The sequence below is a fragment of the Scyliorhinus canicula genome, chromosome 5, assembly GCF_902713615.1.
Source record: "Scyliorhinus canicula chromosome 5, sScyCan1.1, whole genome shotgun sequence".
NCBI lineage: Eukaryota > Metazoa > Chordata > Chondrichthyes > Carcharhiniformes > Scyliorhinidae > Scyliorhinus > Scyliorhinus canicula.
In genome coordinates, this window is record NC_052150.1 from 182,590,581 (window position 1) to 182,617,374 (window position 26,794).

At 45.9% G+C, this 26,794-nt stretch overlaps 1 protein-coding gene across 1 annotated transcript in view; it reads left to right on the forward strand.

The window, feature by feature from the left end:
• rab18a (RAB18A, member RAS oncogene family) overlaps nucleotides 1-4,390 on the forward strand; it is a 62,575-nt gene extending 58,185 nt beyond the window's left edge. Inside the window, exons 7-8 of the mRNA XM_038798203.1 lie at nucleotides 1,265-1,443; nucleotides 2,118-4,390. Of these exons, the coding sequence (XP_038654131.1) occupies nucleotides 1,265-1,440 (176 nt within the window). The 3' untranslated portion in view covers nucleotides 1,441-1,443; nucleotides 2,118-4,390. The remainder of the gene's footprint in view (nucleotides 1-1,264; nucleotides 1,444-2,117) is intronic.
• The last annotated feature ends 22,404 nt before the right edge of the window (nucleotides 4,391-26,794 follow it).

Sequence of the window (26,794 nt, forward strand, 5' to 3'; positions counted from 1 at the left end):
AGTAACTTCTGAATTTCCTTTTTTGAGTTGGGGTGGAATAATTTGTATTGGCACGATTAACGGAAAGGTTTCTCACTGTCATTTGTGGCTGGTTTGCTGGGAGTTCCCCAGTGCTATCTCGCAAAGCTTGGTCTCTTTTTTGGGCCCCGGGGGTTTTTTCACCGGCTTAGCACACACTTTTAATTATTTTCATCACTGGGAAGCTGAACTCATCGGGCCACCATTTAGAAAGGGTGCCCGATCTCTGTGAGCTACACCCCCGCATCCATGGTGAAGTCACTCCCCAAACACATGGGCATTACCCCACAGCCCTGCCCAAGTGAGGACACTCCACTATGGGGTCTGCACCCTAACCTTCCAGGACCCCCACCTGTCACCCCCCCCCCAACCTCCCAAAGGCCCCTTACCTGCCCATAACACGCCCCCCCCAAACCCATCATAACCCCCTTTTCATGTGGTTTGCCTCCCCCCCCCCCCCCCCCCAGGGTCCTGACCCTTGACAGTGCCACCCATGGTCATGCTCTTGCCAGTGCCGCCCAGGCACCATGCAGGGCCAAGGTGCCAACCTGGCAGTGCCAAGGTGCTCGCATACCAGTGGGGAGGGCCAGAGGGCCACCCAGCACTATCCCTGGCCACTCATGTGGCCTAGGAGACCCCCCAGGTGCCGTTCCGCCTGATCCCTGTTTCTATGGACCAATACTGAACGACGCCTGGCTGTGGCCTCCTCGGGAAGCCGGTAGATATTATCAGTAGACCACAAGTAGGTTAAATGCCTACTTACGTGGGTGTGGCTTGGTCCCGCCCATTGTGGGCGCGTTTCTGATCCCGATGCTTCGCAAAACTTGTGTAGATCCCGCAAGGTGTCGTGGCTGTCAGGAAGCCCGCGGGAGGCTTCACCCAGGATCTACCGGCCACATTGCACTCCCGTTGTGCTAGAAAATACTCTATATGCTTAAAATCAACTAAAAATGCCAGAAATGTGCAACAGGCCAGTTGATATCTGATGAGAAAGATTCAGTTGACTTACCATTCTGTATGCTTCCACACATATTGTGCTATTGTTTTGTGTATACTGTATTTATTTTGGTCAAGACACATACCAATTGTCAAATATGGTTAGTTATTTTCACTTGCAAATCAGTTACAATGCATTATTGTGCATCTACACTGATCATTTCTTTCACATCTAAAAGTAAGTTTGTTACTGAACATTTCAAGAGCACAGCAAATGTGCTCTAAATCTTTGTAAACATTTATTTTGCAGAGTCGAGTGCCAAGACGCGTGATGGTGTTCAGTGTGCATTTGAAGAACTCGTTGAAAAAATCATTCAGACACCTGGTTTATGGGAAAGTGAAAGCCAGAATAGTAGACTTAGGTTATCTGACTCGCCTGATGCCAACCGTGGAGGTTCCTGTGGTGGATATTGCTCCGTTCTGTAAACTGTAAGACTTTGGAGTCATTTCTTACCAAGTTTAAACAGTTGGTGAACTATTTGTATGAATTCTAAGAGTTGACATTGCAGTTTGCACAATTTGTTCGCATCATGTAAAACAATCCCCAATAACTCGCCCAAGGCCAGATTAGTTGTAGACATGCAGAACTTGGCAATCCAGGGTCAGTGTTCATAAAACATTTTGCTTGTAATGTCAAATCTTGTAATTTGAAACAGTTACATATCAAAACTCTCTGCAGCTGGTTTCATCAGTGAGGGTCAGGGCTCATGTGTGCATGTTCATATGGTCTAGTTTCGTTTTGGAACAATCTACTCATTGTGGACTTGAGATATTTTCTTCCTTCGCTTTGTTAGTGCTTTTTCACACTTCAATGCTGAACCTCTTATTACTGTTTTTCCCCAACCCCCAACTTTGGAAATGTTTCATATGGTTTGCGAATTTTAGAGTATATGTGGTATGTGTTGGGAACACTTTGGTGTGAAAATGCTTCAATATAACTGAATTTTCACGACTGTTAATCTAGCTGAATAAACATCTTATACATGGAAAAGAACAGTAAGCTTGTATCAATAGTGTTGAAAATTGTTCTCGTAAAATCTAGCTGAGTTTTTTTTACAGCAACAGAATTTTTAAAATGATCATTTCCCTGTTGTGCTCAGCAGATGTACCTCAATACACAGGCACAAATTGTAATTCTTCAGATGAAACTACATGATTTTTACAGCCTCCACCCTATAATACAATGAAGATCAGAATCATTATAAGGCCCCCTCTGTGATAACCCAGCTGATGGAAAATTTGGAAAGATTATTTGGGAATATTTGACTTCAGCATTTCGTTAACTGAAAAAGTTAAAATACTTGTATTTTTAACCTTAAACTTCAATATATGTGTGACTGGTCAGTTTTATACATTTAAGACCACATTATTATAAAGGTACATTATTGAAAACACTTTATGTATTGTACAGAAAAACTACAGTTCTTTTATTTAAAATAGTGATTCCAAAATCATTAAACAATAAGAAATGCAGATTGACAGTTGGTCAGTAATTGCCGAGTGTCGGATGTTAAAAATGAATCAGAAACTGAAATATGCGTTGAAGTCTGTCACTGCAGCTCACTTCCAGTGTTTGTCTTTTGCACTGTACATTTGTTGAAACTGAAAAAAATCTTGAATTTGAAGTGGATTATCATAAAATATGAAGTTTATGTAAATAATTCCTGTGCCGTTCAATTTCACTATGATATATAATCAGTCTGTAGATGTATTTTTTTGCTGTAATTCTTAGAATAATCCAAACATTTATTGATAAAAGGGTGAAATATTTGAATTGGGCAGGTTGAAAAACAACATCTAAACTTAGATACTTCAGTTATTATGTTGCACTCTTGATTATTCATTAACTCCATGCTTTCCTCATACACTTACAATAATCTTTTATAAACCACTACAACTGAGATTTTATGGTTTTCATCAAGCTAGATTTCAGAGCATGCAATTGTAGAGAAGATAACATTGAAATCATGTGCCTCTTAAAGTTGCATTGAGAAAATACATAATTTTAGCTGCTTGAATATTATTTTCTTTGAACTCTGGTGTCAGTGATATTTCTCAATTGTTCAATATGTTTACTGTGGCCTGTTGTAGAATGCGGTCAAGTATGAAATAAAATTAGATTTTATTTAATTGCAAAGAAAAATAAACATATGCTGTAGTAAATGTGCATCTTTGAGTTTCTTGGCTTTATTTGTTGCAAAGGGGCAAAGCAGCAGATTTACAAAAGTAGACTGAAACAGATTATTTAATTTGGACCTTCTAAATATAATTTTTATGCTGAGTAATCACAAATTTAGATATTACTTCAACTTGAGAATACTTGACAATTTTGAATGTAATCAATTACTTGTAACCGTTGTTTTATTTTAATGAATTCATATACCAAGCAAGTCCTTCAAAAGATGAATTTATTACAGCATGCAGAATACATAATCATAGTGTATACCTAATCCTATGTTCCACTGAACTTTAACTGTTAAATGGTTTCAAGCCATGAAAAATTTTGCAATTTAATTTGTTTTCTTGATTACTTTCTGACACTACTCTAATTCTGATGTAATGTTTCAAGTATTTATGCATATATAGAATCAATTTTATTATTCTACTGAATGTTTCTTATTCTGATATGCATTTACTGTATTTATTTTTGTGGAGTCTGCAGCATTCTTTAAGAAGCACCATGCCAAACCTCTGTTTAATGATCAGGCTCACACAATATTTCAAACAACTTTTTAAGTGGTGAGCTATATTAACCTGGAAGGTCCGAAATTCAATTATAAGTGTTGAGTTAGCTGACCAGAGTGACAGTATGGGTGCCATAATCCCAGCACCCCATTTTCAAGGAAAGAAAAATCACCTCCTTGATCCAAACCTGGCAGCTTCTGCCAGATGTGTGTTAAGTCTACGCACAGTGAGACTTGACTGATGTACATATTTAAACATCTGTCTGTCATTCACTGCCTGGACTCCCACATGGACAGTGGTTCACCTGATTGAGATACTGGGGCTACTGATATGGTACCTTCCTCAACTTCAGAAGGGGAGAAGGAGATGGGCAAAAACTGCTGAAAAGGAGGGGCAATAATGAATATCCTGCAACAATGTGGGGCACCTTTTACCACTTCCGTCAAGAAGGCAAAAAAAGAGTCAAATTATTTGTCCAATTATAACTGAATTTATTTGTGTTCTGATAATGTAAAGATTGGGGCTTGAGAATGAGATGTCCAACTGTAAATAAATCTATTTGGTATTGTATTGCTAAAAGTCTGATTTGGTGGGATTATCTTTCACTATTTTACAATTGTAGCACAAAGTATTGCATTAGACTATATACTGTATATATAAATAAAAATTCCATGTATGATTCAACTTTCAAGAACGACATTAATATTTTGTAAATATCGCTTCTTTGAATATAATAGAATAACCAACAAATTGCCTTTTCAAGGATTGTGTTGATTTATTTTTAAATACAGGAGTTAGTGAAGTTATGCTGGATGAATTATTATTATGTCTTCAAGACATCCCAACAATAGTGTAAAAGCACTAGGAAAACTGATGAAACTAAACATTGGAGGTGGCTGCAGAACATTTTAATGCAATCGGGCAAAGTCAGGCATGGTTTTGTGGAAGATAAATAGTATTTGACTAATTTGAAGCTGTTAACAGCTGGGTACATCAAGGGAAAACAGTAAGGTGCCACCACATAAAAGGTTACTGCACAAGATGAGCTTGTGGTGTTGGGGTGATCTAGAAAGAATAGAGGATTAGAAAATAGAAATAGAAAATCGCTTATTGTCACGAGTAGGCTTCAATGAAGTTACTGTGAAAAGCCCCTAGTCGCCACATTCCGGCGCCTGTCCGGGGAGGCTGATACGGGAATCGAACCGTGCTGCTTGGTCTGCTTTAAAAGCCAGCGATTTAGCCCAGTGAGCTAAACCAGCCCCTGGTTCGCCCCAGCTAACTAACTGATAACAGTTGGGATAAATTGGTAATTTTCAAATTGACAACTGTAAATAGTGGAGTGCTGTAGGTATCATTGCTAGAGCCTCAACTATTTACAATCTATAGCAGTGACTTGTATGAAGGGACCAACTGTATTAGCCAAATTTACAGATGGTGCAAAGATAGGTGGGACAAGTTGAGTGAAGGATCCAGTGGGATTTAGATCAGTTGAGTGGGGAGAAAATGAGACCCTCTTTGGCAGGAAGAATAGAAAAACAGAATATTATTTCAATGGAGATATTCAGTAGAAAAAGTAATAATGAAGGAAAATGGAATGTTGGCCTTTATTTGAAGGGCGTGGAGTAAATAGAAATGTCTTACTGTAACTATATGGGACGACTGTGTATAATATTGGTCACCTTAAGGATGGGCATACAGGGCAGGACGGTGGTGCAGTGGTTAGCACTGCTGCCTCACGACGCCGAGGTCCCAGGTTCGATCCCGGCCCTGGGTCACTGTCCATGTGGAGTTTGCACATTCTCCCCGTGTTTACGTGGGTTTCGCTGCCGCAACCCAAAGATGTGCAAGGGAGGTGGATTGGCCACGCTAAATTGCCCCTTAATTGGAAAAATGAATTGGATACTCTTTTTATTTAAAAAAATGTAAAAAGGAAGGATATATGTGCATTGGAAGCAGTCCAATGAAGGTTCAGTAAGCTAAATTCTGGTTTGTCATGTTTTATGAGAAGAGTTGAGCAGGTTCGGGGTATACTCACTGGAGTTAGAAAAATTAAATGCAGGCTTCTTGAAACAATTTCTCAAGTCATCTAAGAGGGTATATGCTGGGAGGATGCTTCTCATGGGGAAATCTGGAACTAGGCACAGTTTGAAGATAAGGGGTGTCCTATTTAAGACAGCTGAAAAGGAATTTCTCCACTCAAAAGGGTGGTCTTTGGAATTCTCTTCCCCACAGAGTATGTTCAAGCTTGAGTGAGACAGATATTTTTGATTAGGGAGTTGAGGGGTCAGACAGGAAAGTGAAGTTAAGGCCACAATCAGATCATCCATGATTTATTGAATGGCAGAACAGGCTCAAATGGTTGATTTTTAAAAAAAATTTATGAATTTATTTTTTTATTCCTTCATTGGACATGGGCGTTGCAGCTTGTGCCAGCATTTATTGCCCATCCCTCATTGTCCTTGAAGGGGCAGTTAATTGACTATTGACAACATTTGGAAAGACAAGACTTAATCCACCATTGTCAGCATGGTTTTAATGAAGGGCAAGTCATGCTTGACAAACTTGCTTGAGTTCTTTGAGGACATCACCAGCAAGGTGGATAATGGAGAACCTGTGGATGTGGGATATCTAGACTTCCAAAAGACGTTTGACAAGGTGCCACACAAGACTGATCCAGAAGGTGAGATCGTGGGGGGTTGAGGGTTGACTGACTGACTGACAGAAAGAAGTGGGTCAGGATAAATGGCTCCTTCTCTGACTGGCGAACTAATGAGCAGGGTGCAACAGGGTTCGTTTTCCAACCTCATCCGTTTACAGTCCATATAAATGATTGGCAAGCAGGGACAGTGTAATATAGCAAACTTTGGGAATGATACTAAAATAGGTGGGAGGAGATAAAGATTTTACAGACTGATAGTGATAGGCTAGGAGATTGGTTCAAAATTTAGCAGATGGTGTTTAATGTGGAGGTTATCCATTTTGGCCACAAAAAAAAAAGGCAAATTATTATCTAAATGGATTCAGAATTGTCTGGGCAGAGGAATCTGGCTGTCTATTCATGATGCCTGTCTGCATGTAATTATAAAGGCAAATGGAATGTTAGCATTTTTTGCAAAAGGACTGGACTATAAAAGTTAGGGGGTTTGTTGCAATTGTATAGGGTATTGGTGAGACCACGTCTGGCGTATTGTGTCCAGTTTTGGTCTCCTTAGTTGAGGAAGAAGATAGAATTTACAGTGCAGAAGGAGGCCATTAGACACATCGAACCTGCACCGGCCCTTGGAAAGAGTACCCCACTTAAGCCCACAACTCCACCCTATACCCATAACCCAGCAACCCCTTTGGACACAAATGGCAATTTAGCATAGCCAATCCACCTAACCTGCACATCTTTGGACTGTGGGAGGAAACCGGAGCTCCCAGAGGAAACCCACACAGACACGAGGAGAACGTGCAGACTCTGCACAGAAAATGACCCAGGCCAGGAATCGAACCTGAGCCCCTGGAGCTGTGAAGCGACAATGCTAACCACTGTGCTACCATGCCGACGTGATGGCATTGGAGGCAATTCAGAGGAGGTTCACCAGATTGATTCCAGGGATGAAAGGGTTGACTTAAGAGAGGGAATCTGATTGAGGTATATCAAATATTAAAAGGGATTGATAAACTTAGCACAAATGAATATAGACCAAGAGGTCACAGATATAGGGACATATATGGGGGGGTTTAAACTAATTCAGCAGGGGCATGGGAACCTGGATTGTAGTTTTGGGGTACGGGAGATTGAGAGTATAGAGGTCAGGAGCACAGATTTGACTTCGCAGGAGGGTGCCAGTGTTCAGGTAGGTGGTTTGAAGTGTGTCTACTTCAATGCCAGGAGTATACGAAATAAGGTTGGGGAACTGGCAGCATGGGTTGGTACCTGGGACTTCGATGTTGTGGCCATTTCAGAGACATGGATAGAGCAGGGACAGGAATGGTTGTTGCAGGTTCCGGGGTTTAGGTGTTTTAGTAAGCTCAGAGAAGGGGGCAAAAGAGGGGGAGGTGTGGTGCTGCTAGTCAAGGACAGTATTACGGTGGCGGAAAGGATGCTAGATGGGGACTCTTCTTCTGAGGTAGTATGGGCTGAGGTTAGAAACAGGAAAGGAGAGGTCACCCTGTTGGGAGTTTTCTATAGGCCACCTAATAGTTCTAGGGATGTAGAGGAAAGGATGGCGAAGATGATTCTGGAAAAGAGCGAAAGTAACAGGGTAGTTGTTATGGGAGACTTTAACTTTCCAAATATTGACTGGAAAAGATATAGTTCGAGTACATTAGATGGGTCGTTCTTTGTACAATGTGTGCAGGAGGGTTTCCTGACACAATATGTTGACAGGCCAACAAGAGGCGAGGCCACATTGGATTTGGTTTTGGGTAATGAACCAGGCCAGGTGTTAGATCTGGAGGTAGGTGAGCACTTTGGAAACAGTGACCACAATTCGGTGACCTTTACGTTAGTGATGGAAAGGGATAAGTATACCCCGCAGGGCAAGAGTTATAGCTGGGGGAAGGGCAATTATGATGCCATTAGACATGACTTAGGATGTGTTGGTTGGAGAAGTAGGCTGCAAGGGTTGGGCACACTGGATATGTGGAGCTTGTTCAAGGAACAGCTATTGCATGTTCTTGATAAGTACGTACCAGTCAGGCAGGGAGGAAGGGGTCGAGCGAGGGAACCGTGGTTTACCAAAGAAGTGGAATCTCTTGTTAAGAGGAAGAAGGAGGCCTATGTGAAGATGAGGCATGAAGTTTCAGTTGGGGCGCTTGATAGTTACAAGGAAGCGAGGAAGGATCTAAAGAGAGAGCTGAGACGAGCAAGGAGGGGACATGAGAAGTCTTTGGCAGGTAGGATCAAGGAAAACCCAAAAGCTTTCTATAGGTATGTCAGGAATAAAAGAATGACTAGGGTAAGAGTAGGGCCAGTCAAGGACAGTGGTGGGAAGTTGTGTGTGGAGGCTGAGGAGATAAGCGAGATACTAAATGAATACTTTTCGTCAGTATTCACTCAAGAAAAAGATAATATTGTGGAGGAGAATGCTGAGACCCAGGCTATTAGAATAGATGGCATTGAGGTGCGTAGGGAAGAAGTGTTGGCAATTCTGGACAAGGTGAAAATAGATAAGTCCCCAGGGCCGGATGGGATTTATCCTAGGATTCTCTGGGAAGCCAGGGAAGAGATTGCTGAGCCTTTGGCTTTGATTTTTAGGTCATCATTGGCTACAGGAATAGTGCCAGAGGACTGGAGGATAGCAAATGTGGTCCCTTTGTTCAAGAAGGGGAGTAGAGATAACCCCGGTAACTATAGGCCGGTGAGCCTAACGTCTGTGGTGGGTAAAGTCTTGGAGATAATTATAAAAGATACGATTTATAATCATCTAGATAGGAATAATATGATTAGGGACAGTCAGCATGGTTTTGTGAAGGGTAGGTCATGCCTCACAAACCTTATCGAGTTCTTTGAGAAGGTGACTGAACAGGTAGACGAGGGTAGAGCAGTTGATGTGGTGTATATGGATTTCAGTAAAGCGTTTGATAAGGTTCCCCACGGTCGTCTATTGCAGAAAATACGGAGGCTGGGGATTGAGGGTGATTTAGAGATGTGGATCAGAAATTGGCTAGTTGAAAGAAGACAGAGAGTGGTCGTTGATGGGAAATGTTCAGAATGGAGTTCAGTTACGAGTGGCGTACCACAAGGATCTGTTCTGGGGCCGTTGCTGTTTGTCATTTTTATAAATGACCTAGAGGAGGGCGCAGAAGGATGGGTGAGTAAATTTGCAGACGACACTAAAGTCGGTGGAGTTGTAGACAGTGCGGAAGGATGTTGCAGGTTACAGAGGGACATAGATAAGCTGCAGAGCTGGGCTGAGAGGTGGCAAATGGAGTTTAATGTGGAGAAGTGTGAGGTGATTCACTTTGGAAAGAATAACAGAAATGTGGAATATTTGGCTAATGGTAAAATTCTTGGTAGTGTGGATGAGCAGAGGGATCTCGGTGTCCATGTACATAGATCCCTGAAAGTTGCCACCCAGGTTGATAGGGTTGTGAAGAAGGCCTATGGTGTGTTGGCCTTTATTGGTAGAGGGATTGAGTTCCGGAGCCATGAGGTCATGTTGCAGTTGTACAAAACTCTAGTACGGCCGCATTTGGAGTATTGCGTACAGTTCTGGTCGCCTCATTATAGGAAGGACGTGGAAGCTTTGGAATGGGTGCAGAGGAGATTTACCAGGATGTTGCCTGGTATGGAGGGAAAATCTTATGAGGAAAGGCTGATGGACTTGAGGTTGTTTTCGTTAGAGAGAAGAAGGTTAAGAGGTGACTTAATAGAGGCATACAAAATGATCAGAGGGTTAGATAGGGTGGACAGCGAGAGCCTTCTCCCGCGGATGGAGGTGGCTAGCACGAGGGGACATAGCCTTAAATTGAGGGGTAATAGATATAGGACAGAGGTCAGAGGTGGGTTTTTTACGCAAAGAGTGGTGAGGCCGTGGAATGCCCTACCTGCAACAGTAGTGAACACGCCAACATTGAGGGCATTTAAAAATTTATTGGATATGCATATGGATGATAAGAGCATAGTGTAGGTTAGATGGCCTTTAGATTTTTTTCCATGTCGGTGCAACATCGAGGGCCGAAGGGCCTGTACTGCGCTGTATCGTTCTATGTTCTATGTTCTATGTTCTATATAGGTTGAGAGGCGGTAGATTTGGAACTGAGATGAGGAGAACTTTTTCAGAGGGTGGAGTCGGTCATTACATGACATGAAAAACATGTTTCAAGAAAGAAAGAAATACGTTACATATTTTTTTTAAATGGGTTAAAGGGATATGGGGAACAGATAGGGAGGTGGATTTGAGACCAGGAAGATTTCAGCCATGATCTGAGTCAATGGCGTAACAGGCTCAAGGGGTTGAATTGCCTACTTCTGCTCCTAATTCTTATGTTGAGAGTCAACCACATTGCTGTGGGTCTGGAGTCACGTGTAAGCCAGACCAAGTAAGGACAGCAAATTTCCTTAAAGGACAGCAGTGAACCAGATGGGTTTTTATGATAATTGACAATGGTTTCACAGTTATCATTTGACTTCTAATTCTAGATTTTTATTGAATTCAAATTAAATGAACTCCTGTGGTGGGAGTTGAACCTGGGTCCCAAGAGTAATATTCTGGGTCTTTGGTTTACTAGTCCAGTGACAATACCACTAAGCCACCGCTTCCCTAATGAGCAATCTGAGTTGATTTCGATTTATTCTCACGTGTGCCAAGGTACAGTGAAAAGTATACTGCATACAGTCCAGACAGATCGTTCCATACATGAAAAACAGTAAGAAGTCTTACAACACCAGGTTGAAGCCCAACAGGTTTGTTTCAAACACTAGCTTTCAGAGGACTGCTCCTTCCTCAGGTGAATGAAGAAGTATGAAGTATGTTCCAGAAACATTTATACAAAGTCAAACATGCAAGACAATACTTTGAATACGAGCAGTTGCAGGTAATTAAGTCTTTACAGAGCCAGAGAGGGGGGTAACCCCAGGTTAAAGAGGTGTGAATTGTCTCATGCCAGGACAGTTAGCAGGATTTCGCAAACCCAGGCCAGATTTTGGGGGGGGGGTGGATGAATGTAATGCATCATGAATCCAAGGTCCCGGTTCAGGCCGTACTCGTGTGCGGAACTTGGCTATAAGTTTCTGCTCAGCGATTCTGCGGTGTCGTGCGTCCTGAAGGCTGCCGTGGAGAACGCTTACCCGAAGATCAGAGGCTGAATGCCCTTGACTCCTAAAATGTTCCTCAACTGGAAGGGAACATCGCGGGTGTGGGGATGACCTTGGCAAGCTGTTCATCTTCATCGATGTTGTGTTGAAGGCTGGGGTCGTGTCATCAGCAAACTGTAGGTGGAGTTGGAGCCACATTTTGCCGCATAGTCACAGAATCATATCATAGAATCCCTACAGAGCAGAAGGAGGCCACTTGGCCCATAGAGTCCGCACTGAACCTCCAAAAGAGCACCCCACCCAGGCCAACTCCCCTGTAAATCTGTAACCCCACATGACCTTTGAACACTAATGACAATTTATCATGGTCAATCCACCTAACCTGCACATCTTTGGACTGTGGGAGGAAGCCGGAGCAACCGGGGAAACCCATGCAGACATGGGGAGAACTTAGACAGTTACCTGACTCCATAATTGAACCTGGCTCCCTGGTGCTCTGAGGCAATAATGCTAACCACTGCCACCGTGCTGCCTTTTGTGTGTGTGCAGGGAATATGGTGGGCTAAGTCTGCAGCCTTGCGGGGCACCGGTATTGAGAACGATGGTGTAGAAGGTGTTTATCCTTACTGATTGTGGTCCATGGGTCAGGAAGTCAAGGATCCAGTTGCAGAGGTCCTAGGTTTTGGAGTTTTGGAGTTTTGATATGAGTTTGGCTGGGATTATGGTATTGAAGCCAGAGCTGTAGTCAATGAATAGGTGTCTGAAATAGGAGTCCTTTTTGTCAAGATGCTCCAGAGATGAGTTTCGGGCCAGGGAGATGGCATCAGTTGTGACAGTGTGCGAATTGCAGTGGATGAAGGTATTCTGGGAGTATGGAGTTGATGTGTCTCATGACCACTCTGTCATAATGATAGATGGCAAGGCCACCAGATGGTAAGTCTGATCACTAATTTCCTGCCCACCACCTACTCTTGATATTTCTTGAATTCTACAAATTAATTGGATTTATGTTGTGGCTACATGTTTCGCAACACATGAGGAACATTTCAAGATGTGCAGGTGCAAATATATCAACCTGAGAATGAATAGCAGCTATAAAGAACATTTGCAGCCAAAGTGACTCATTACAATACTTAAGATGCAAGATGGTGTCCCATTTACTTATGGTGACAGTTTCAAGTTTCACAAATATCAGGGTTTTGATTATTCTGGACAAAGGTTTTTGAGAGGATTCAGTGACCAAAGCAAAGTGGAAGAAATTGAGGATGTCCTACTGGTTTCTGCCATTGACAAAAGTGACTTATTTCCCTATTGAACCAAGAACCCTATTGAACCCAAACTGAGCACCTGTGAGCAAGTTATTGCTGAGTAAGTGCTGCTCGATAGTACTCTGCCTCGTTCCATCACTTTACTGACGATCAAGAGTAGACAGATGGGGGGTTATTGGCTGGGTTGGATTTGTCCTGCTTTTTATGCACAGGAAATACCTGGGCAATTTTCCAAATTGCTGAGTGGCTGCCAGTGTTGGAGCTCGACTGGAACAGCTTGGCTGGAGGCGCGGTTAATTTTGCAGTGTAAGTCTTCAGTGCTTTTTCTGGAATATTGTCAGGGCCCATAGCCTTTGCAATATCCAGTGCCTTCAGCCTTTTCTTGATATCATGTGGAGTGAATTGAATTGGCTAAAGACTTGCATCCGCAACAAGTAGATTGATGGGGGTGAGGTCAAGTATGCTTTTCCCTCTTGGTTCCCTCACGAACTGCCACAGACCCAGTCTAGCAGCTAAGTCCTTTGGGACTCGATAAAGATGCTCGGACTGCTGAACAGAATGCATTATAGAAGTAGAGTGCCGGCCGTCCCACGCACGTGTGCACCCTCTGCAGTACTCTGGCCCAGAGCCCAACAAGGCAGGCCGCCTCTTCCTGACGTCACTCTGACCCAGGAGCAGATTCTTTTAAAAAATCAATGAAGTCTTCTCTCCAGAAGCATCAACAGAAAGCAGGTCACGCGCCTCGTACACTGATGTCATGTGCTCTGTGCGCGAGAGCAATTCCTCCATTTTGTAGCTGAGAGCAGAGCTGGTGTGATTCCAAGGGCCTCTGATGAACAATCCATTAAGAAGAAGCTGAAGTCAGAAACAAAACAGTATAAAGATAATTTCTTGATGTATGGGTTTATTAATTGTTCCACTGCAAATTAGGATGCAAAGCTCGTGCCATCTGCAGGGAAGTACTGGCAAATGAAAGTTTAAAACCCTCAAAACTTCAAAGGCATTTGAAGACAAAGCATAGCAAGTTCGAGGACAAGCCTCTTAATTTTTTTTCAACGAATGAAGTGAGAACGGAAATCATCAGCTGAAGTCTTTAGCAGAAATGTAACATTGAATGACAAAGCAACTGAAATCGTGAGGACCAAGCAAGCTGAACTGTCACATTAAAGGTAAGCAAAAACGGTGGGTTGTGAAGTTTAGGCGGCATGGGTGGCAAAGCTTAGATGGCATAGGTCACGAAGGTTGACGGGTTGAGGAGGTCGGCCAGCGTGGGCAGTGAAGATCGGCCAGCAAGGGTCCCGAAGGATGACCAGTTGGTAAAAATGGGTCCCGGGCAAAGAGGTTTGGAAAAACACTGTTCTAGACCAAAGGGTTGTAAGAGTCAACCACATTGCTGTGGGTCTGGTGCCATGTTTAAGCCAAACTAGGTAAGGACAGTAGATTCCTTCTCTGAAGCACATTAATGAACCAGGTAGGTTTTTATGGCAATCCAAAAGTTTCAGGTAGTCATTACTGATGCTAGCATTATTTTCCAGATTTATTAAACAGAATTAGGACCGAATGGCATCCTTCTGCACCGTAAATTCTATGATAAATTCTATGAATTTGCATTCCACAAATGCTGTGATGGGATTGGCACTTGTGTCTCCAAATTATTAGCCCAGTAAAACAAACAATATACGACAGTATAAATAATATAAGTTCATCTTCTGTAATGAGTCTCTTACCCAGCATACACTGCACAAAAGTAGTATTTGAGTAATTAAGAGACTACATGATAAACATGCAGTTTATACTTGATTGAGTAAGAGGAGATGCTCTGCATTAATTGCCTGATCACGACTTTTTAAATAGTGTTGTGGAGAACTGCTATAACAGCTTGCATTTATATAGAGTATTTAATGTAGGAACTGAAGAGGAGAGGCGAAGATTGACACAAAGCAAAAGAGTAAACAATTAAGGTTGTTAAGGGGAGAGAAGGGGGGAAAATGTGTCACATTGTGTTATGTTTTTGAAAGATTGTGTTTTGTATACTTTTTGAAATAAAAATATTTTTTAACAACAGATGGAGTTTAAAATGGGTCTTGAAGGAGAACAGGGAGGTACATAGGTTTAGGGAAGGAATGCCAGAGCATGTGACCTATTATTCAATGATGGTACAGCTGCTAACAATGGAGCAGGGGAGAGTGGGGGTGCACAAGAGGCCAGAATTGGAGTAACAGAGTTCCTGGATGGTTGGAGCCTGAGAGAGGGAGGGAATAAACTATGAAGGGATTTGTAGAGGGCCATGAGAATTTAAAAATCAAAGCTTTGGTGAACTGAGGTTCCATGTAGGGCAGCAAGCACAGAGGTGACATGTGAGCAACTTGGGTAACGGGATAGTAAGTTGGGTGATCAACAGTTTGATCGAAATGAGAGTTGAGAGAGCCTGAGGTTGAATCTCCTGGACAAGATGTACTCTGACGAGACAAGAGGAGAGAAACTGGAGAATGATGCAAGTTCAGACATGGATAAGGGTAATTCTTGGGGGATTGGAGAGCAATGGCAGCTGACCTGATGGTCTCAATCTTAATGACAAGGAAATATAAGTTCTTATTTGTTGAAGGGGAGAGGGATTTAAAGAGATAGTTGGTAGTGTTGAAAAGAAACTAGAATTACCTTCCTATTCCACGGTGATTAGAGGTAGCGGTTTTGGTGGAGGAGATGATGCTCAATATAGTCCCTTCAGATTTGGTGAATCGCTGAGTCAATTATAAGCTATGCACATTCAAATTTTTTCCCTTGAATTTAAGAGAGTGAAGATAGTGGTTGCACCAAAGTCAAAATGTGGGAGAGAGTAAGGGTGACAACAGTGGTTAGCATTGCTGTCTCAAATCTGAATCCGATTCCAGTGTTGGGTGACTGTGGAATTTGCATGTTCTCCCTGTACCTGCGTGGGTTTTCTCCAGGTGCTCCAGTTTCCTCCCACAGTTCAAAAATTTGCAGGTTGGGTGGATTGGCCATGATCAATGTGCGGGGTTGGGTGGATTGGCCATGATCAATATGCGGGGTTTGGGGCTAGGCCAGGGGAGTGGGCAGGCTCAATGGAACGAATAGCCTCTATGGTTTAATGGTTCTATGGTTTTTTTTGTATTTATCATTAATGGGATATGGGTGTCATTGGCTAGACCAGCATTTGTTATCTGCTGCAGTCAGTGAGGTCTAGGCACACTCATAGAACATAGAACAGTACAGCACAGAACAGGCCCTTAGGCCCTCGATGTTGTGCCGAGCAATGATCACCCTACTCAAACCCACGTATCCATCCTATACCTGTAACCAAACAACCCCCTCCTTAACCTTACTTTTTAGGACACTACGGGCAATTTAGCATGGCCAATCCACCTAACCCGCACATCTTTGGACTGTGGGAGGAAACCGGAGCACCCGGAGGAAACCCACGCACACACGGGGAGGACGTGCAGACTCCGCACAGACAGTGACCCAGCCGGGAATCGAACCTGGGACCCTGGAGCTGTGAAGCATTTATGCTAACCACCATGCTACTCAATGCTGTTAGGGAGGGAGTTCCATGGATTTGACCCTGCGACAGTGAAGGAATGGTGATATATTTCCAAGTCAGGATGATGAGTGATATGGAGGGGAATTTCTTGGTGGTGGTGTTCCCAGGTATCTGCTCCCTGGTCCTTCTAGATCGTAGCAGTCGTGGGTTTGAAAGGTGATGCCTAAGGAACCTTGGTGAGTTGCTGCAGTGCATCTTGTAGATGGTGCACACAGCTGCCACTTTCATCAGTGGTGGAGGGATTTAGTGTTTGTGGAAGGGGTAGCAATCAAGCGGACAGCTTTGTTCTGGATGGTGTCAAGCTTCTTGAGCGTTGGAGCTGCATTCATCCAGGCAAGAGGAGAGTATTCCATCACACTCCTGAATTGTGCCTTATAGATGGTGTTCGGGCTTTGGGGAGTCAGGATGTGAGTTACTCACCACAGGATACCTAGCCTCCATCCTGTATTTGTAACCATGATATTTATATGGCTGGTCCAGTTCAGTTTCTGGTCAATGGTAACCCCCAGGTTACATCGACCAATTGATATGAAAGGCAAACATGAGGATGTGATTGAGTAGATCAGCAGATGTAGAAATATTGTCGTGAATAAAGGGCTTAAAGCTACAGTTGGATGTTTAAAACTGTTTAGTAGCTTGGAGGAGAGCTTTTCTTAAAATGTGGTGGACCCAGATGACTGTGGAGTAAGGTGGTGGACAGTGGGCTAAGATGGTGGGCTAAGATTGGGGCAGCACGGTAGCATGGTGGTTAGCATAAATGCTTCACAGCTCCAGGGTCCCAGGTTCCCGGCTGGGTCACTGTCTGTGTGGAGTCTGCACGTCCTCCCCGTGTGTGCGTGGGTTTGCTCCGGTTTCCTCCCACAGTCCAAAGATGTGCGGGTTAGGTGGATTGGCCATGCTAAATTGCCCGTAGTGTCCTAAAAAGTAAGGTTAAAGAGGGGGTTGTTGGGTTACGGGTATAGGGTGGATACGTGGGTTTGAGTAGGGTGATCATTGCTCGGCACAACATCGAGGGCCGAAGGGCCTGTTCTGTGCTGTACTGTTCTATGTTCTATGTTCTATGGTGGACAGTGGGATAAGATGATGGACAGTGGGATTAAGATGGTCAACAGTGTGGTAAGATGGTAGACAGTGGGATAGGATGGTGACAGTGGAGTAAGGTGGTGGACAGTGGGGTAAGAAGGTGGACAGTGGGGTAAGAAGGTGACAGTGGGGTAGGATGGTGACAGTGGGGTAAGAAGGTGGACAGTGGGGTAAGAAGGTGGACAGTGGGGTAAGAAGGTGGACAGTGGGGTAAGAAGGTGGACAGTGGGGTAGGATGGTGACAGTGGGGTAAAAAGGTGGACAGTGGGGTAAGAAGGTGGACAGTGGGGTAAGAAGGTGGACAGTGGGGTAAGAAGGTGGACAGTGGGGTAAGAAGGTGGACAGTGGGGTAGGATGGTGACAGTGGGGTAAGAAGGTGGACAGTGGGGTAAGAAGGTGGACAGTGGGGTAAGAAGGTGGACAGTGGGGTAAGAAGGTGGACAGTGGGGTAGGATGGTGGACGGTGGGGTAAGATGGTGACAGTGGGGTAAGAAGGTGGACAGTGGGGTAGGATGGTGACAGTGGGGTAAGGTGGTAGACGGTGGGGTAAGATGGTGACAGTGGGGTAAGATGGTGACAGTGGGGTAAGAAGGTGGACAGTGGGGTAGGATGGTGACAGTGGAGTAAGAAGGTGGACAGTGGGGTAAGATGGTCGACAGTGGGGTAAGATGGTGGATTTGGGTAGTGAGGGATACAACAAATTTATTTAAGATAGCCTCATCTGGGATACAATAGGCCATTTGAGATTGTGAGGTGATGGAGTGGCCACAGGCAGGAATACTAGCATTTTCACTATTACAGTGCAAATGGAAAAACTATTCTGCATTACAGAATTTTTAGATAGTCTTTGTAGTATTTTAATGAGTAAAACTTTGTATGAGCACAGTGGAAAAACTCACTGTGCATCATACGGATGAAATCATAAATATTTCAAAAAATTCAGATACTTTTGTGTACAATATCCTTATTGAAGTCTATTTTGTAACCACATCCTGATGTGGAATGGAATGAGCAGGAATACAGAACCAAAAGAAGTTGCACACCAATTCTAACACAATGGAAACAGTCTGCCTGTAAAAATCCAAGGCCTCTGGCAAATAAAAGGATTTAAAATTTTCCTTTGAAATGTCACACATCAATTCACAAATTTTTTCAGATTTGATCTTGAAGTGGGCAGAAACTATATTAAATATTTCACGTGTAACTTATCTAACTGAATACTATAAAGAACAAAGCCGCTGCCTCCTCTTTCTCCCCTCACCCCATCAGTTGTGGTGAAATAGTGTAACATTTTACTAGATTTGTCTTTCAGTTTTCTAAGGTCTGCCCTAAAATATGTTTAATTTTCCTTTTTATTAGTCATTTATATCATCGTAAAGATTGTCACAATACAGACATTTTACTGATTGTTATTGCAGGCACTGAGTTATTATATTTATTTATATTTCAGTTTCCAGAACACTCTTTTTAAAGTATACTGTTACCCATTCCTGAGCAACATTCTCAAAAAGACCAAATGCTGGGCACTGTTGGCATAATGAAGAATATCAAAGAAACTATTTGTTAAATCGTCACATGTTGCTCTGGCAAGGTATCAGATATGTTTCAATTTCAGCTGAAATTTATTCGTTTCAGCTAAATCAAAGAAAACCGCTTTGTGTTAAGGCTAATGTGGTTCGTTGAGGGTTGCAGTTTCTAATCGACTGCTCCCTAACTTGCACCCCTTGATCCCTTCCTTACAAGATCACAGTGCATGGAAGTGAACTGAAACAGATCTATTATGGACGTTTTCACCATTGTCCATCAGTTGTTGAGAGCAAGCAAAGAAATAATTTTCCAAAGTTTGAAAGAACTTAAAAATGTGATCCAAATGCAATCTATGGACTAAAATGTAAAATTTAATACAATTCAGCATCTTAAACTGTAATTGTTCTATAACTGTCACATAGATTTCCTATCAAAATCCTACAGAATTAGGGGCAGCACAGTGGCGCAGTGGGTTAGCACTGTGGCCTCACGGCACTAAGGCCCCAGGTTCGATCCCAGCTCTGGGCCACTGTCCATGTGGAGTTTGCACAATCTCCCCATGTTTGGGAGAGTTTCGCCCCCACAACCCAAAAATGTGCAAGCAAGGTGGATTGGCCATGCTAACTTGCTCTTAATTGGAAAAAAGAAATGGGTACTCTAAAAAATTTTAAAAACCAATAAATTCCTACAGAATTTGTACAAGAGACAGAAACAATATTGTTTTTTTAGAAACAATCTAAGTGATGGAGGAATATAGAAAACATCAAAAATGTAATGGATTTGGCCACGCAGGATTTTTTTTAATACTTCTTAACAAAGGCCATTTTAAAAATAAACATAGGAACATAGGAACAGAAGTAGGCCATTCAGCCCCTCGAGCCTGTCTCGCCATTTAATGAGATCATGGCTGATATGTGGCCTAACTCCATATACCTGCCTTTAGCCCATATCCCTTAATATCTTTGCTTAACAAATATAAACGCTTTCATTACTTTCTAACTGTACATTCTTTAATTTTTTATCAGAAATTCTTTACAAAACTGCTCTTTCATGTAACTTATAATTTAAAAATCCTCACACTGAAGCATCTACCATGTGATTGTGCAACATGTTTTCTATAGCCAGAAGTTTTAGAACACTGGCAATTTGAATAGCTTTTATTCAGAATATTTTCTGCTTTTAATAACGAGCGTGTCAAGGTATATCATTTTTATTTTATTTGTTGTAACCGAACCAGAGGCAACGGGGTCTGCAACATCAGAGTACACGTGGTCTCACCTGAATGTGATCTCCCAGATGAGGGGGTGGAGCTTAACCCTTATGCAAGGATTCCTTGGGGCATAAATACCCTGGCCCGAGTGCGGGTTGGGCGCAAGAGACCCTTTGGGGAATAGGAGTTATATCGAGTAGGTGAAGTAAATATTTAATTTTCCAACAGTCAGTGCTTCCATGTGGGCGATGGCCTGGAACTTTACACTGGCCACGAGGGTGAAGTGGAGCTGCAGGAGATGCCATTTCCCCCGAACCTGACTCACCTCAAAAAGGTCCCAAGAGGCTTCCCACCTGGCTGCAGGTATGCCACTCATTGCGATATTGGAGGCGTTCAACACAGAAATGTATAGCATCATCAATAGTTTAACTTATCCAGCTTCGCCCGACACCCGTTCCTTTGCAGAATTGGTCACATTGGTGAGCAATCATTTTGATCCGAACCCGCTGCTTATAGCCCACCGTTTTCATATGACCGCACAGCAACAAGGGGAGTCTGTGGCCAACTTTTTGGCCTGTTTGCAAAAACTAATCGAGTTTTGAGAATTCAGCTTAGCTTTATCAGAGTTGCTCAGAGACCGGCTGGTCTGCGGCATCCACGATGCAGCAACCCAAGAACACTTGCTGGCGGAAACACACCTCGATTTACAGAAGGCAGTTAACATTGCCTTGTCCTGAGAAGGCACGGAACAAAGAACTCAGCAGCTTCGGGGCATGGCCGCCCTAATCCTAGGGTGCCCAGCTGGGCATAAGCACCACCCCTCCAGACTCCAGTTCAGGACTCCCATTACGGGGGGGTGCACTCCCAGAGGCCCAGACCAGCATTTTCCGACCAGAGGCGCTGACATTCCCCCACACCAGAAACACCCGAGCAGCAGAATAGATGCACCGGTACCTGGAGAAACCAATGAGAGAGGCACCGGTGGGGAAGCCCACCTGCCTCTCACTACACCTCCGATGACCATCCCTGGGGATTGCACCATTTAGTGAAGGACCAGGCAGATGGCAACCAGCACTTCTACTGTATCTCAGCACCGCGGGTGGCGCATTTTCAGGTCACAGTCTGGATCAATGATTTCCCCATCCAGATGGAGCTCAATCCGGGCCATGGTCTCAGTAGTCACCACCACACATATGGCCATGTCTGTTTGGGCATCCACAGCTTGGTATTGCGAGACACTGACGCGAGGTTGATGATGAATATGAGGGCACTGTTGGAGATTGTGGGCAGCTCGGATGTCCCCATGGAGTAAGGGGTGCAATCCACAAACCTACCATTGGTGGTAGTGTGAGGTTCAGGCCACAGTTTGCTAGGGCAGGATTGGCTGAAGCACCTCCGACAGGATTGGCAGCAGGTGTGCCGCATGTATCCCAGTGAGCCGGACCTGGTGTTGGCATGATTGCAGGGCGTTTTTCAGGATAGATTGGAAACCATCTGAGGGGCCTGCGCCAAGATTTCTGTGGTCCCTAAGGCCCAGCCGTGACATTTTCGGGACCGGCTGGTCCTCTTCATGATTAAGGGAGGTGGTGGCATTTAATTGGGGAGTACGGAGTGAGGCACTGCGTAAGGTAAATGGGAAATCACGCAGGCTGCATATGACTCGGGCGAGAATGAGTGGGTTCTTTCAGGGGGTAGCAGATGAGTGTGAGAGGTGTGGGCGGGGGCCAGTGAATTACACGCACATGTTTTGGGTTTGCAGAAAACTGGAAAGATTCTGGGTGGGAGTGTTTGCGATTTTAGCAAGGATAGTGGAGGAGATGGTGGACCCGAAACCTTTCGTGGCGATATTTGGGGTTTCAGAGAAGCCCGAGCTCATGAAGAGGAGGAAGGCCGATGTCTTGGCCTTCGCCTCTCTGGTTGCACAGCGGCGTATTTTTCTGGAGTGGCAATCAACATCGCCACTGTGGGTAGCGGCTTGGTTGGCTGACCTGTACAACTTCCCGTGATTAGAGACGATAAAGTATGAGTTAAGGGGCTCATCAGGGGAGTTTAAGGAAAGGTTGGGGATTTTGTGACCGTGTATGAGGAGCTGTTCGTCGCGCGGCGGGGGGGGGGGGGGGGGTAGTGAAAAAGGGGAAAACCTGTACAGACTGTACAGTTGATTGCTGGCAAGTATGTTTTCCAGGGTGTTTTTTGCTGTAACCTGTCTTGATAGATATTTGTAATAAAATACATTTTTTTAAAAAGGTGAGGTGGTGGCATACAAAGAACAAAAGAACAGAGGAAAGTACAGCACAGTAACAGGCCCTTCGGCCCTCCAAGCCTGTGCCGACAATGCCAACCGTCTAAACTAAAATCTTCTACACTTCCGAGGTCTATATCCCGCTATTCCCATCCGATTCATGTTTTGTCAAGGTGCCTCTTAAACGTCACTATCGTCCCTGCTTCCACCACCTCCTCCGGCAGTGAGTTCCAGGCACCCACTACCCTCTGTGTAAAAAAACGTGCCTCGTACATCTCCTCTTAACATTGCCCCTCGCACCTTAAACCTATGCCCCCTAGTAATTGACCCCTCTACCCTGGGGAAAAGCCTCTGACTATCCACTCTGTCTATGACCCTCATAATTTTGTAGACATCTATCAGGTCGTCCCTCAACCTCCATCATTCCAGTGAAAACAAATCGAGTTTATTCAACCTCTCCTCATAGCTAATGCCCTCCATTCCGGGCAAGGTCCTGGTAAATCTCTTCTGCACCCTCTCTAAAGCCTCCACATCCTTCTGGTAGTGTGGCGACCAGAATTGAGCACTATACTACAAATGTGGCCTAACTAAGGTTCCATACAGCTGCACCATGTCCTGCCAATTTTTATACTCAATGCCCCGGCCAATGAAGGCAACCATGGCGTATGCCTTCTTGACTACCTTCTCCACCTGTGTTGCCCCTTTCAGTGACCTGTGGACCTGTACACCTAGATGTCTCTGACTGTCAATACTCTTGAGGATTCTGCCATTCACTGTATTATCCCTCCATGCATTAGACCTTCCAAAATGCATTACCTCACATTTGTCCAGATTAAACTCCATCTGCCATCTCTCTGCCCAAGTCTCCAAACGATCTAAATCCTGCTGTATCCTCCAACAGTCCTCATCGCTATCCGCAATTCCACCAACCTTTGTGTCATATGCAAACTTACTAATCAGACCAGTTACATTTTTCTCCAAATCATTTATAAATACTACGGGACTCGACTTCCGGGCGGCGAGCGAGGAGGTCGCAGGGAGAGGGGCTCCCGCAAGCGCCAGGAAGGAACCCCCCCGACAGGCCGGACGGCGGAGGAGGAGCGGGCGGCAACGGCGGAGGAGGAGCGGGCGGCAACGGCGGAGGAGGAGCGGGCGGCAACGGCGGAGGAGCGGGCGACAACGGAGGAGCAGCGGGCGGCAGCGGCGGGCGGCAGCGGAGGAGAAGCGGAGGAGGAGCGGGCGGCAGCTGAGGAGGAGCGGGCGGCGGCGGAAGGCGGAGGCGAGGAGCGACGGCGACAGGGAGGCCCAGCAGCGGCAGGTCCAACCCCTCTCTCCCCCCCCCCCCCCCCCCCCCCCCACGCGGGCCGGGAACGGTGCGGCAGCGGCGGGCCCTCTTCCCCCCCCCAAACCAGCAGCGGGACACCACCTTCCCCCCCCCAAACCAGCAGCGGGACACCACCTTCCCCCCCCAACCAGCAGCGGGGACACCAACTCTCCCCCCCCCCCAACCAGCAGCGAGGACACCAACCCCCCCCCCCCCCCAACCAGCAGCGAGGACACCAACCCCCCCCCCCCCCCCCCAACCAGCAGCGAGGACACCAACCCCCCCCCCCAACCAGCAGCGGGGACACAAACCCCCCCCCCCCCCCAACCAGCAGCCCCACTCGCCCCTCCCCCTCCCCCCAACTGCAGTGACCACCACGTGGCAAGGACAAAGGGGGACTCTCTCTCTCTCTCCTGGGCGAGTGGAGAGAGAAAACAAAAGAAAAAAGAGACTTATATTTCTGTTCTTTTTTTTAAAATAAAAAACCCAAAAGAAAACTGGTAAAGAGAAAAGGGGTGAAATAAAGGGGTAAAGGAAAGAAGGGGGGAAATAAATTTTTCATTTAAAAAAAAAATATATACATATATTTTTATATATATATATATATATATATATATAAATAAAATTAAAATAGGGTGCGGAAAAGGGGGAAAAGAAGAAAAAGGAGAGAAGAAACGATGAAGGGGAAGGGGGAGAAAAAAATGCCAGAAGGGACCCAAGAGAAAGGGGGCACCGGAGGTGGACGGGGCAAAGGGCAAACCAGCTTGGGCGAACGAGTCAACACGCGAAGCAGCGGGAAGAATGTATCGCCGCATCCAAAAGGGCTGGACGGGCGGGCAACCTCTCCCCTGGGGTTAGAGGGGGGCGTGAATTGGAAGGAAGCCATTGCAGAGGTGGTGAGGGAGCAGCTGCAGGCAATCAAGGCAGAGTTAAAAGCAGACACAGAGGCCGCAGCACAGGCAGCAATGACCAGGGCCATGTCAGGGGTGCAGCAGGCTCTGACCAGAATGGAGGAGAAAGTGGATGCCCAAGGGAAGATACTGGAAGCCCAAGGGAAGATACTGGAAGCCCACGGGGCAACCATTAAAGAGCTGGAGAAGGCAGCGACTGACGTGAGCGACCGGGTCATGTCCCTGGAGAGGGAAATGGCGAAACTGAGTGCAACACAGGGGAGCCTGAAGGGCAGGGTAGACGACCAGGAGATCAACTCGAGAAGGCAAAACATTAAGATAGTGGGCCTGCCAGAGGGGATAGAGGGTAGAAATCCCACAACATTCGTGGCTGCGATGCTGGGCTCCTTAGTGGGGCGGGAAACTTTTCCCACCCCACCGGAAATGGACAGAGCTCATCGGTCACTGCGCCCGAAGCCCAAGGAAGGGGAAAAACCGAGAGCAGTTATAGCCAGACTGCACCGGTACCGGGATAGGGAGACAATCCTGCGCTGGGCCAAGGAGAATAGAGCCTGCAATTGGGACGGGCACGCCATCAGAATCTACGAGGATTTTGGAGCGGACATAGCTAAGAGACGGGCGGAGTTCAACAGAGCGAAAGCAGCTCTCTATAAGAACAAAGTACGTTTTGGTATGCTGTACCCAGCAAAACTCTGGGTCACATACCAACACAAGGAATATTTCTTTACAGCCCCTGCCGAGGCGAATAGATTCGTTGAGGAGCACGGGCTGGAAAAACGCCATGGGAAGTAGGGACGAGGGGCCCATGGCAAGGAGATACGTCATGCCGACGGGGGGGTGGGGAGGGGCGAGGCAAAGCCAGCCCCCTCCCCCCTGGCAGGAGCACCCAGGAAAAACAACCCAATGCCCAAGGGCCCGCTCCAGGTGGGAGGCCAGGCCCCGGCACGAGGGAACGGGAGTACTGGAGAGGGGAGAGGGGAAGGGGGACAGCAACCTCCGAGCGGGGAGCCACCGTGCTAGCAGGAAAGCTAGCGAAGGGGGCGCGCAACAGAGCAGGGCCGCAGCGCACCCCCAACAGGGGGGAAGGCGCCAGGCAGGGGAGGGGGGGGATCACCCATCAAAGGTGGGAGAGCAAATGGGGACAGGAATGGGGGAGAGAGGGGCAATGGAGGGGTACACAGGGGTATCCCCGAAAGGGATAGAGCGGGGGGGGGGGGGCACTCGGGGGGCGAGAGACCAGGGAGGGGAAATGCAGGGACGAAGGGACAAAAGAGGCCAGAAAGGGAATAGGGCCACAAAGTGCCACAGACAAGGGCTCGAAACAGGGAACTGCTGCAAACACCCACCCAGTACGGTCTGTGGGTGAAGGGGCCCCCCGGAGTGCAGGGGGCTACCCGCGTGGCGGACACACAGTGGACGGCCATGGCGGGTGTCCCCGGGACAAGGGGGAACCCCGGAGCGCAGGGACCCGACCGCATGGGGAGAGCAGTGATAGTGGACATCCTGGACGGCCCCCTAACAAAGGGAAACCCCAGAGGGCAGGGGCGCGTCCACCGGACAAATATGGTTAACCCCACAGGAGCAAGGGGGCAGAAGCCCCCCACCAGAATAGTCACCTGGAACGTAAGGGGACTTAATGGCCCAGTGAAGAGATCTAGAGTCCTCACCCACCTTAGAAACATGAGGGCCGACATAGTCTTCCTCCAAGAGACGCACTTGAGGGAGCAGGACCAACTGCGGGTAAGAAAGGGCTGGGTGGGACAAACCTATCATTCCTGTTATGGGGCAAGGGCCAGGGGGGTGGCGATCCTGATTGGCAAGAGGACAATGTTTAGTGCGACAAAGACGGTTACGGACCCAGGGGGACGGTATGTCATGGTCAGCGGGGCCCTGGATGGGGCGCCGGTAGTCCTAGTTAACGTGTATGCGCCCAACTGGGACGACACGAGCTTCATCCAAAAGACCATGGCAGAAATCCCGGACATAGCGACGCACCGACTAATCATGGGGGGGGACTTCAACTGTGTACAGGACCCAACGACGGACAGATCAAACCCCAGAACGGGGAAAACCTCAAACATGGCAAGGGAACTCAGTCACTATATGGAGCAGATGGGAGCAGTAGACCCCTGGAGATTCGCCCACCCGGGGGAGAAAGAATTCTCTTTCTTCTCCCCAGTACACAACGTGTACACCAGAATTGACTTCTTTGTGGTGGGGA